Genomic DNA, 12,225 nt, shown 5'->3' with positions numbered 1-12,225 from the left:
ATAGGCCTATAATATGATGACATAAGATTAATTATTGATATTAAGCATGGTTTCCAAATAAGCAGAAGACATTTGAAGCGAGTCTTAAACTCAACTGGACATTTTCGACAGAAAACGTTCTGTGATTTGGCAGTCCTTGTTAGCTTCTATGATTTTTTTTTTTTTTTTTTTGCGCTTCGATGTTAACTTTTTTTTTTTTTTTTTTTTTGCTTAGATGTAAAAAAAATTTTTGGTTCGACTTTTTTCTTTTTTTTTTTTTTTTTTACTTCCATGTTCTTTTTCTGTTTTGACAGAAAAAAAATGTCCGTGTCCCTTTAGGGGCACTTTTTTTTGTTTACGTCAATCCCCCTTCTGTTTTATTTTTTTCTTCTTCCATGTTACCTTAGGGGCTCCGTACAACATAAATCTGCTTGACAGCCACAAGTTTTTTGATTTTTTTTTTTTTTTATCTTGGTGGAGACTATGGGCAGAAAAAATATTCAAGTGGAGACTGTGGCACCAATGTGACCATTTCACCTAAGTTTTATCCTTAAATGTTACAATAAGGAATCTTGACCAATTATCAACAACCAAATTCATCCGAGAGGAGATTGTGGACAGAGGCAAAATAGAGCACTGCAGCAAAATGGTGACTGTGGAGCTAAACTAAGAATATTTTTGGCTGTTCATACCATTATGTCCTCCAATATGAAGTCTGAAGCAAAAAGAAAATACCCGAGAGGCGACTGCAGGACGCGAGAAAACACCTCGATTTAGCCAAGTGGAGACTGTGGAACTAACATGATATAAATGCTGTAAACCGAGTTTAATATTGATGGCTATACAGTAGATGTCTTTCATGGTGTAGCATTTTAGAGACAAGCTACCCAACTCTAACAATGCTCACACTGAAAGGAAAGTGTGCCTTTCAGCACATTGCATTGACAGGGGTAGCTCCAGAGCCCACCATTTACAAACAAACAAACCCCTTCCCCCCAAAAAAACACACATGAGCCCCCTTTTGGGCAGGCCCCTCAAATCCCTATCACGCACTTGTGGCGGTCTCTTCTTTCTAGCACATCCGCGCTCACTCTCGCAAAGGTTTCCGCTGCCGTTGACAGGAAAAAAAGAGGACGCATTTTTATTTTGACAGGCAGGAGATAACATTTCCGTAAATAAGGTACAGAATCTTTTTTTCAATGAATATATAGTATCAATAACAAAAGTAATTTGTCATTTATCTGTGTATTTGTATTTAAATTCTCAAACAAGCACTTCTTTGTGGCGAAGCAGCAATGCATGAATTGACCTTTGACATAGTGTATTTTTAAAAATAAAATACTTGCTGTAAATGTGTATAGTCTTGTCAGTGTTGTCTTGAGATGCAAGTAACTCAACTTCCCATTCATTATTTACTTTAAATTGTGAGCAAAATTGTAAAGAATCAGAAGAAGAACTAGGCCTGCAAGCAGGACTGAACGGGCCCTAACAGTTTGGCGCAACTCAGACAACACGCAGCTCAGGGTGGTGGCAGATCGTCCCCCTCTCATCATCTCATTAGAAACTAACTTTTTTTTTTTGTGTGTGGAACCTCTTTTGTGTTGTGGGCATGGCTGGCAGAGATGTTTTTGTATATCCTAAGCTGAAAAATACATTCACACACCTGGGTGAAAAAAACCCTATTTAAGAGGGTCCTACAAAAAAGGAGGCACTACTGAGCTGTGCAGCAACTGCCTCATTCAAAACCAAAATGAATCCTCCAATTGGGCTGATTTGACCATGTATGCGAAATTTCGTGGCTCTTTGAGCTGCCCAAGTCCCTGAAGAAATCTACTTTCTTTTAATGGCGAACAAAGGGTCGTCATGGCAACAGACAGAGACATGGGCCTTAAAATGTAGTATTACAAAAGGTCTTGAAACTACAGTGACCAACCTGAAAATAAATGGACGTGCGTGTGTAAGTTAAATGAGTGACTTTTTATTGCCACTAGTTGGCACTGTAGAGTTGATGCAAATGACCTTCAGGGTACAACTCTCATCAAGCACGGGAGGTTTGGCGCAGATATTTTGTATATCTGCTAAGTTATGACTGTTCAAAATTTGTGGTGAGACAAAATGGCAACTGTCATTTTCACTTTTCTGTTTGGGTCCAACGAAACCTCAATATTTTTCCTGTTCCTAGCAGAGGGTGTCAGACCTAAAGGGTAATATTTCAATGCAGTCATGTTCAGGCTGGGATACCTCTCATACATGCCAAATATGAAAAAGATTGAACCTTGGACCAGGGAGTTATTAGTCATTTACTAAATTTGGCATGTTGCCAAAAAAAGGCAGACTCTTGCACCCCGCCCATATCAGGCCCGTGAATAAAAACTCACCATTTTGATAACTTTAGATCTCATATGTCTCATGAACAGTCTCACCAATTAGAATTATTAATAATGTTACTGTAGCTTGTAGAGGATTTGTAGCCGTCTGCGTGTGAATCCATAATTCTGTATTATACTGCCCCCGGGTGGCCAAGGATTGCACACCAGAAGGAAGAGAACAATATTCACTGAATTAAAACAAAAAAAAAAAGATTACAAAAAAAGTCAACTCTTTTTATTCTATTGAGTAATGTAATTACTATGTTTTATAGAGTACTAATAGCATAATCTTTGCATATATTCAATATACGTATTAATAATGTGCATGTTGAAGGAGATAGTACCTTTTCTCGTAGGCATCGTCTTACCGTTTGCATTATTCCAACACACTTAATATAATCCATCAGGGAATAGCATAGTTTCTTGTATTTACTGTTTGACTGTTTATATTACTCTAACACATCCAATATAAAATAAATAGCACTTTTACCATAGTTTAAGGAAAACAAGCAGAATATAGGGCATAAGAGATACATGATGCCTTCTTATCACGGATGCCCAACGTGTGCGTCATGCAACTGACTGAGCAGGATTGACGCCGACATCTACAAGCCCACGTCTGCACTACCAGCTCTCACAATCAGTTCTCCCGGACAGTCCAAAACAAATGACGGGACGCCCTGTCCAACACAGGGCACACCGGAGAACGCCCGATATCCAACTAATAACATGACTGACACGATGCTGAGGTGGCAAAATCCACAACCCTCATTGCCTTGACAACGGTAACTCACGAATCCTCCTGTCCAATCCACAAACAGACAATACTCCTAAACAACGCCTAAACACACCCTTATTTCTGCCCACAGCCCGATCCGCGAGAGCCTTCAAAAGACTGAATATTTAACTAGGCATTGCCATTTTTCTCGGGAACCTTTTGTTGACTTGTGATATGGTGACCTTGAATCCTCGCCTGGGTTCCAGAATAAATTGTCACCTTGTGTTTCGAAGCCTTTTTCCAGCTTTCAAAAGGGAGTCAGTATAAGGGTTACTAAGACTAAGGGGAACGCGCGGGGTTTGGCCTTTTGCCGGGTTGTCGGATTTTCACTGGCCTGGGTCGTTGGAGCTGCGCCAACACGGGTCTGGCGGTTCGGCTGGCGTGATTCCGGCAGTCTGGCTAAAAGGTCGGATTCCTTCAATGTATATAATTTATTTTATTTATTTTAATTTTGTTGTGCTTTTAGTAGTAGTGGCTCCATACCACAGGCTGAAGATGTACAGTTTCATGGGCGGGGGTTTGTTCTGCGCCATCGTGGGCAACATCCTACTGGTGGTCTCCACCGCCACAGACTACTGGATGCAGTACCGAGTGTCGGGCAACTACGCTCACCAAGGCCTGTGGCGTTACTGTCTGTCCAACAAATGCCACTTACAGACGGAAAGCATAGGTAAGGCATTTTAATGCTAATTGAACAAAGACATAATTGTGGATGTGGTCTTTCTGTTTGTTGGTAGCCTATTGGACGGCCACTAAGGCCTTCATGATCCTGTCCGGCGCGGCTTGCTTGGCGGGGGTGGTCGCCGGCACGGCGTCCTTTGCGCGCTTCTCCTCCTTCGGAAGATTGAATCGCTCCTTTGCTGCTGGAATTCTCTTCTTTGTTTCAAGTGAGTTCTTCAGTTTGACCTTGAAGAAAGAAACATAATGTCTAGATATAACAAAAGCTCATGGTTTATCATGAACGGGCTGAACTTCTACTATTCATATCAACTACTACTTTATAAACAGCAACAGAATTCAACTAAATTACTAGAAAATATCAACAAAGTAAAAAAAAAAAAAATCTCCATAGTATGAATTGGCACATACAAAGAGGACTATCAGCAGTTGTCAGGTGATGATCATGTTATTAACAACGACAAAAAACTAACTTTTCAAAATATGTGTATATTTAATCCCCCAAAATAAATATGCTTTTGCTTCAATATGTTTTATTGATTGATTTATTTTTAACATATAGAAAGAAAAAAAAAATCCACCAAAATACATTTTTCCTCCCCAACACCAGGGGGTGCTGCAGCACCTTCAGTACCCCACTTCCCGTGCCACTGCTTCTACAATTATTCCCAATAACTGTCATTTTATACAAATACAGTGGTACCTCCATTTAGGAACGTCTCTACATTTTCAAATTATGAAATTAATTGGTTCTGGAAGCAGTTTCTTAAGTAAAAGTATCAATGTATATGGAAAACCAATTAAGGCAAAACACTACCGCTTTTGTCCACCGGCGTCACTAAAATCGACCAAAACTGAAAAGTTACATAGTGATGCTTTCAGAAAAAATAAACATGATATTAAAAACAACTGTCAGATAATGCTCTACCAGAAAATGATTGCAATTAAAAATGCTTTGGTAGTAATATCTTCATGTATTTTGCTTACAATGAAAAAACACAAAAGACAATGAAAAAAAAAAATTAAATCATGATCATTTTACACAAAATTCCAAAATAGGCCTAACAATAGTATCGGCACCCTTTGAAAAATCATGTGATGCTTCTCTAATTTGTGTAATTGACAGCACCATTTACTTACCTGAGGCACATAACAGGTGGTGGCAATAACTAAATCACACTTGCAGCCAGTTAAAATGGATTAAAGTTGACTCAACCACTATCCTATGTGCAGTGTCATCGATAAGTGTAAAGCCCACGGCACTGTGGCTAACCTCCCTAGCTGTGGACGGAAAAATAAAATTGACGAGAGATTTCGACAAAATTTTGTGCGGATGGTGGATGTAGAACCTCGACTAACATCCAAACAAGTTCAACCTGTCCAGCAGTCCGAGGGTACAACAGTGTCAACTAGTACTATATCCGTCGGCGTCTGAATGAAAAGGGACTCTATGGTAGGATACCCAGGAAGACCCCACTTCTGACCCAGACACATAAAAAAGCCAGGCTGGAGTTTGGCAAAACTTACCTGAGAAAGCCAAAAACGTTTTGGAAGAATGTTCTCTGGTCAGATGAGACAAAAGTAGAGCTTTTTGGGAAAGGCATCAATATAGAGTTCACAGGGAAAAAATGAGGCCTTCAAAGAAAAGAACACGGTCCCCACAGTCAAACATGGCGGAGGTTCCTGGATGTTTTGGGGTTGCTTTGCTGACTCTGGCACTGGACTGCTTGCATGGCATTATGAAGTCTGAAGACTACCAACAAATTTTGGAGCATAATGTAGGGCCCAATGTGAGAAAGCAGGGTCTTCCTCAGAGGTCATGGGTCTTCCAGCAGGACAATGACCCAAAACACACTTATAAAAACACTAGAAAATGTTTTGAGAGAAACCACTGGAGACTTCTAAAGTGGCCAGCAATGAGTCCAGACCTGAATCCCATAGAATACCTGTGGAAAGATCTGAAAATGGCAGTTTGTAGAAGGCATCCTTCAAATCTCAGAGAGCTGGAGCAGTTGGCCAAAGAAGAATGGTTTAAAATTCCAGCAGAAACATTGTAAGAAACTCACTGATGGATACCGGAAGCGGCTGTTCGCAGTTATTTTGTCTAAAGGTTGTGCTACCAAGTATTAGGCTGAGGGTGCCAATACTTTTGTCTGGCCCTTTTGTATAAAATGTTAAGGATTTAATTTTTTTTTCATTCTCTTTAGTGTTTTTCTCATTGCAAGCAAAATAAATGAAGATATTACTACTAAAGCATTTGTAATTGCAATCATTTTCTGGGAGAAATTGAGCAATATCTGACAGAATTGCAGGGGTACCAATACTTTTGGCCAGCACTGTACAGTACATGAATAGAATTAGTACAACAACTACAAATTATCCACAAAATCATGAAAGTGGCAATAGTTGTCTAATGAACTCATGTATTTCTGGCAGCTTTGTTCGCACTGCTGGCGATGGGCGTGTACACGGCGGCTACGCTCAACTTCTTGGGCCGGCGCTTTGGCGACTGGCGCTTTTCGTGGTCTTACATCCTGGGCTGGGTGGCAACCCTCATGACCTTCTTTGCAGGTCAACACATACACACAAAGATGATGCTAAAACGCTTTAAAAAAATCCCTCACTTGACTTGTGTTGTTTTTTTGTTCCAGGTGTTTTCTACATCTGCGCCTACAGGATGTGCGAGTGCAGGAGAGTGAACACGCCGCAATAGACCACTACACATAAGCTATTGTATATGAAATTTGTTGCACTGAGAAAATACAACAAATAAAATAAAGTGAAATAAAATACAGCGATGCCTCGCTACTCCGCACTTCAAACTTTGCGCCCCCAGTCTATTGCGGACCCCCCAATAAAATAAATAAATATAGATGTGATGTCCCGATCCCTAGTCTCAATCTCCCTCCTGCTGCTTTTCTTGGACAGGCAGTGCACTGAAGTTGCTTACTAAGGTTAACGAAGATTGACAGACGTAAAGGTTTGATCTTGCCAGAGATGCTTGGAAGCTGAAACTTCAATCATCATTTAGCTTGTTAAACATTTGCTGTGGCACCTCATTGTGTGTAAGTGACTCACTCAATGAATCATTTAATAAAGACAAGCAATTTTCTATGCTATTCTTGTTTAAAGATAATTCTGTGGGACAGTAATATGTTTAAAACGTATCATAAATATTACATTTGAAGTGCTTACACTAGAACTACCAAGGCTAGATCAGTTGATACAAATTCCTTTTAGATCCAGAGATGGGTCATCTGACTCTAATCAGCATATCTTTTGTGAGCACTGAGGTCCTCATTAGTCATTCCCATTCACACTCGCAAAACCATACGGTTGGATTGCTCCAATTAGCATTTTGAGTGTTTGCGGGGCAGGGCTGCCTTGGCTTTGTCGGACAGTGGACCACTCAGGCAGGTAATTGGGCGGACAACCTTTTTACAGTATTGTTTTCCGAAATTTGCAGGTTCGCGGTGAATCAGTAACAGGCACACTTTTGCTCAATAGACAATGTTTATTGATTAGAAAATGCAGAATAAATGAGATTTATTGATTGCAATCCCACAAGAGCAAGCAAACAAGTATCAACAAATGTCAACGATGACGCTAGATTTGTTTGTGAACCCCAGAATCCCCGCGTTGCCGTTACAGCAAAACAAAATGTCCCTTTAGCAATGAAAATCGCTTACCGTGACAAGTGAGTGGGAAGCCAGCAACACTCCAGTAAAGCGGCAAAAGGACAAAGCTGGGCGATCCGTACGCTTAATCCACCAGCGGACTTCACGGGTCGCCCGGAAATGTCCGCTTTTGTATGGACGCACCCCTCGGAGGCGGAGAGGCCAACTTCTGCCTCCGAGCGGCGCGGCCCCGTCCAATGACAAACATTAAAGCTACTTTTGGTCCAGCCCCCTTGAAAAAGGACTTTTCACATGGCACAAATGAGCTGTGCTGCAACAGATGTAAATATTATGGGTGCAAAATAAGTTATCTCGTGAGATTCTATGGGACCCAGGCGTGTGGTAAAACAATTAAACAAGTTATCTCATGAGATTCCCTCAAAACAAGTTATCTCGTGAGATTCCCTACTCAAGCGCGTCTCCTAACTATGGGAACAAGGTGAAAAACAGTAGATGTTGTTACATTGAATTAATCATAAGGCATAATGTGCTAATTCACTTTGGGTCACATAATATTTTCTCCATCAAGTATGTTATAGTGTTTGGTAACTGCTCAGTATGGTTGTCTAATGTGATCGAAATGTGCACGATTTGACAAAATTGGGAAGATATCAGAGCGCTTTTTTTGCTGGGGATTTGTTGCGCAGGACTTTTTGACATCATAGCATTGAGAAAGAACAGCTGTCTCAATCTCTCTGAATATTTAGTTGCACTGTTTCTTGTTTGTTTGGAGCTATAATTGTCATATTGCTGATGATGGATGGCTGATGATGCACGACACAAGTCATTTTTTGCACAAAAAAAGGCTTTTTATTCAGTAAAGAAACATACAGTATGTGAAAAGGAGAACAAAAGAAAGTATATACAGGGAATTGTGTAGTAAACAAAACATTTTTTTATGTGGTGACGTATGAGTCTTCGCCCTTTTCCGGGGCTAGCTGTTGGAGGTTGTTGCCGAAGCAATTTTTCCTTCTGCGCCTTCTTTGCGCCCACATGAGAGTGAGTCAATTCCTTTGCAAGACCCACCAAAAAGTCCACCCGTCTCTCTTGCCTTCCGGAGCATGCCTGATACAACACATTTGCATTCAGTGCTGCCATGTCAATCGTATTGTAGAACACGGCGACTGGCCATCTCCGTCATCCTCTGTGTTTGATAAAGTCAAGGGAGCCCTGGATTTGCAAATATTCAAGATGCTAATTGCAGCTATCTAGAGTGAACCCTCCCCCTTCACACCTAGGCATCGATTCCACAGGAGTGTGTAGGGGGGGTTGTCTGCTTGATTGCTTGCTTGAGTGGTCTATTATTTGACAAAGCCAAGTAGTCAGTTTGGTATCGGGGTTATCTGACACCCTTCTTGTCTTTCTTTATTCTGAAAAAAAAAAAACAACCTCTGGGACTTCCAGTGTTTAAAAACCATTTATTAAAAAAAATATATATATATATATTTATGTATAATTTGTTGTTGTTGTTTTTTTTTTTTGATTTGGGAAAAAGGTGAGAAAACACGAGGGGGTCGCGGGGGCGCTACTTCGCGGTTTTTCCACTCATCGCGGCGGATTCTGGTCCCCATTAACCGCGAAAAACGAGGGATCACTAAACAACGCTCAATAAACTTGACCGTTCAATATTTGTACTGGTGGATGATGTATTTTTTTCCTTCCTTGTATATACTACAAATGACCATAAGACGGCAGCAGTGGGCAATTTTTTGCAGCTGAGCGGAGACTAGAAAAGCAGGCCTCATTTGTTTTTATCTAAAAAAAAAAAAAAAAAAAAAAAAGAAATAGAAGTAAAAGAAAAAAAATTAAAAGAGCTAAACAATATTAAACTAAAAACAAAAATATACATCGAACAAATCCTTTCATAAGTTACAAAAGTAATTTAAAATATTGATTAAATTAAAAACATTACAATGTAGTGATCACTACATCCTTTCTAGATAATTCACCCACGGAATTAATGTCGGGAGCGTTGTGTGTGCACACGAGCGTGTCAAATTATATTTAACAAATAGAATTTTTTGTTTATTTAAATACATCTATTTGAAATCAAATCAAAATTTGAAATTACTCATATATTCATCAATTATCTTCAACGCTTCTTATCATATCCCGTCACACGGATTCTATTTGTATGCGTGGCAATTGTGCTTCAAAGAAAAAAAAAGATTCCCCCCAAGGCTTCCTATGGGGGAACACATGTTTGTATGCAATATCAGTCAACATACCAGACGTTTACTGCTATGTATTTATGCTCCCCGAGGATATTTGAATCGGCAGTGCTTCCTCTTTCTCAAACGTGAAATATCTGCCTTTGATCGCCTATGCACATTTGTTCTCCTGCCCAAAAGAGTGCCAGGGTGGAGTCCGCGCTGATTGTTCGGCTTCCTCCCCCTCATCCACATAACGAGGGCGGGACGGTGGCACTTGCTGTTGAGGTAACGGCTGCTTTGTCTGCTCGCTGACGCACAAACAATGAGAGAAATGTAAACAAGCCCCGCAGACGCATCCGACTCAATCCAACTTTCCATACTTGGACATTGTGGCTGTGACTGCGAGATAAGCTTTTATTGGAGAGTGATGTGGAGTGGACTCACACGTGCGCAATGACCTGAACTTAGCATAGCTAGAAAACAGAGCATTGTCATGTGATCCATGTTATCCGATAGGAGACTGTGGGCAGTAGGACTATGGAGTCTGATTGAAAAGTAGGCTTTGGAGCTAACATTAGCCTTTCGGTGATAGTAAGGTTTGATGATTTGATGAGGAAAAAGCACTGCTGTATTTTTTTATCAATTCTGTCCGTATACTGTATCTTCAAATTTTAAAGTGTTTAAATTCTTTAAACAGAAACTTCACTTGACACTACGGGCATTGGAAAAAGACTGGATTTTTTGCTGGTGTTCTTTTTGGATATTTACCCCTTACATGTTACTATAACTATTTACTCTAGACCAATGAGCGACCATAATCTTTATTCAAAGGAGACTGCGGGCAGCGGAAAAATGGCATAATGCAGCAAAATGATGAGCAAGGAGTCAACATTAGGATTTTCATGATTTGTAGTTCTGAATCTTCAAGCGTAATAAGCAATGTGACACATTTATCTTAGGGGAGATTGTGGGCAAAATTAATGCATACAATAAAGTGAAGAAAATGTCAGATTTTTTTTTTGCCTTATATGGTCAAATATAACAGTATAGGGTCTAATAAAGCCAAAAAATATCTAAAAGGAGACTGTGGGCAGAAAAAGTTGTGCAAGGTGGAAATTATGAGGCCAACATTAGAATTTCTCTAAATTCTTGCCATTCTTCCTCAAATGCCCATGGTGATGTGACAGATTTTATCCATGAGGAGATTATGGGCAGAAATAAACTGGGAAAAATGCAGCAAATGGGAGAATATGGATCCAAAACTCAAAATATTTACTATTTATTTATATTTTTTGTCCTTTATAGCAGTGCATGAGAAAATTCTACTGTAATTATTTTGCTGTACCATAGAGCAACCAATAAAATAAAATAAAATCCCACAGGAGACTGCGGGCAGCGGAAAAATAGCATGATTCAGCAAAATGGAGAGAATGGAGCCAACATTAGGATTTTCATTATTTGTAGTTCTGTATCTTCAAACGTAATAACCAATGTGACACATTTATCTTAGCAGAGATTATGGGCAAAAAGAAATAGGTACAATAGAGTGTAGACAAGGTCAGAATTTTTTTTTGGTGTGTCTGCTCAAATGGTAATATGATGTTTTAGGTTTTAACAGAGACCACACATTTAATCTAAAAGGACACTGTGGGCAGAAATTAAGAAGTGCAAGGCGGAGAAGAGGTATAAGGGGCCCACATTAGCATTGCTTTTAATTCCTACCATTCTTCCTCAAATGTCAACAGTGATGCGACAGAGTTTATCCATGAGGGGATTATGGGCAGAAAAAAAAAAGTGAAATGCAGCAAAGGGGAAAATGTGGATCCAAAATTCAAATTTTTGGTATTTCTAGTTATTTATCTTAGTGATTTATCTTCTTTATCTTGTGACAAATTCTATCCAAGAGGAGCTTGTGGGCAAACAGAAAAGGATGTAATACTGATGAGCCAATGTCATTTTTGTTCTTTCTAGCCATGCATGAGAAAATGCATGGCTAAATAATGTAATCATTATGCTGGACCATTGAGCGACCAATAAGATAATTTTTTAAAAAATCCCAAAGGAGACTGCGGGCAGAGTGAAAATAGCATGACGCAGCAAAATGGAGATGATGGAGCCAAAATTAGGATGTTTTTTATCTGTTGTTTTGTATCTTCAAACGTAATAAGCAATGAGACGCATTTATCTTAGCGGAGATTGTGGGCAAAGAGAAATGGGTACAATAAAGCGTAGTGTAAAAAAAAAAAGTTTTTTTTTTTTTTTTTTTTTTGCCGTGTATACTCAAATAGTAATATAATGTTTTAGGCTCTAATAGATACATTTAATCTAAAAGGAGACTGTGGGCAAAAAGAAAGCAGTGCAGGGCGGACAACTGTATATGGGGCCCACATTAGCATCGCTCTTAATTCTTACAATTCTTCCTCAAATGTCAACAGTCTAGTGATAGATTTTATCCATGAGGAGATTACGGGCAGAAAGAAAAGGGCAAAAATGCAGCAAAGTGGAGAATAGGGATCCAATTTAAAAAAAAAATATTTCTAGTGATTTACTTTCTTTATCTTGTGACAAATTCAATCCAAGAGGAGATTGTG

The 12,225-nt window shown here is 39.5% G+C and overlaps 2 protein-coding genes across 2 annotated transcripts in view; both read left to right on the top strand.

Moving 5' to 3' along the window:
* ppt2b (palmitoyl-protein thioesterase 2b) overlaps window positions 1-12,225 on the top strand; it is a 230,658-nt gene that overhangs the window by 107,477 nt on the left and 110,956 nt on the right. The gene's annotated exons all lie outside the window — the stretch shown is intronic.
* On the top strand, window positions 3,513-6,695 carry LOC130910269 (lens fiber membrane intrinsic protein-like). The gene is made up of 4 exons (XM_057827403.1): window positions 3,513-3,796; window positions 3,864-4,013; window positions 6,241-6,375; window positions 6,456-6,695. The coding sequence occupies exons 1-4, from the start codon at window positions 3,547-3,549 to the stop codon at window positions 6,515-6,517; spliced, it is 597 nt and encodes a 198-aa protein (XP_057683386.1). The 5' UTR covers window positions 3,513-3,546; the 3' UTR covers window positions 6,518-6,695.

This window comes from Corythoichthys intestinalis, chromosome 22, assembly GCF_030265065.1.
Source record: "Corythoichthys intestinalis isolate RoL2023-P3 chromosome 22, ASM3026506v1, whole genome shotgun sequence".
NCBI classification, from domain to species: domain Eukaryota; kingdom Metazoa; phylum Chordata; class Actinopteri; order Syngnathiformes; family Syngnathidae; genus Corythoichthys; species Corythoichthys intestinalis.
The sequence above is the reverse complement of the archived record's forward strand: the minus strand, read 5'-3'. Positions and strand labels throughout refer to the sequence as shown.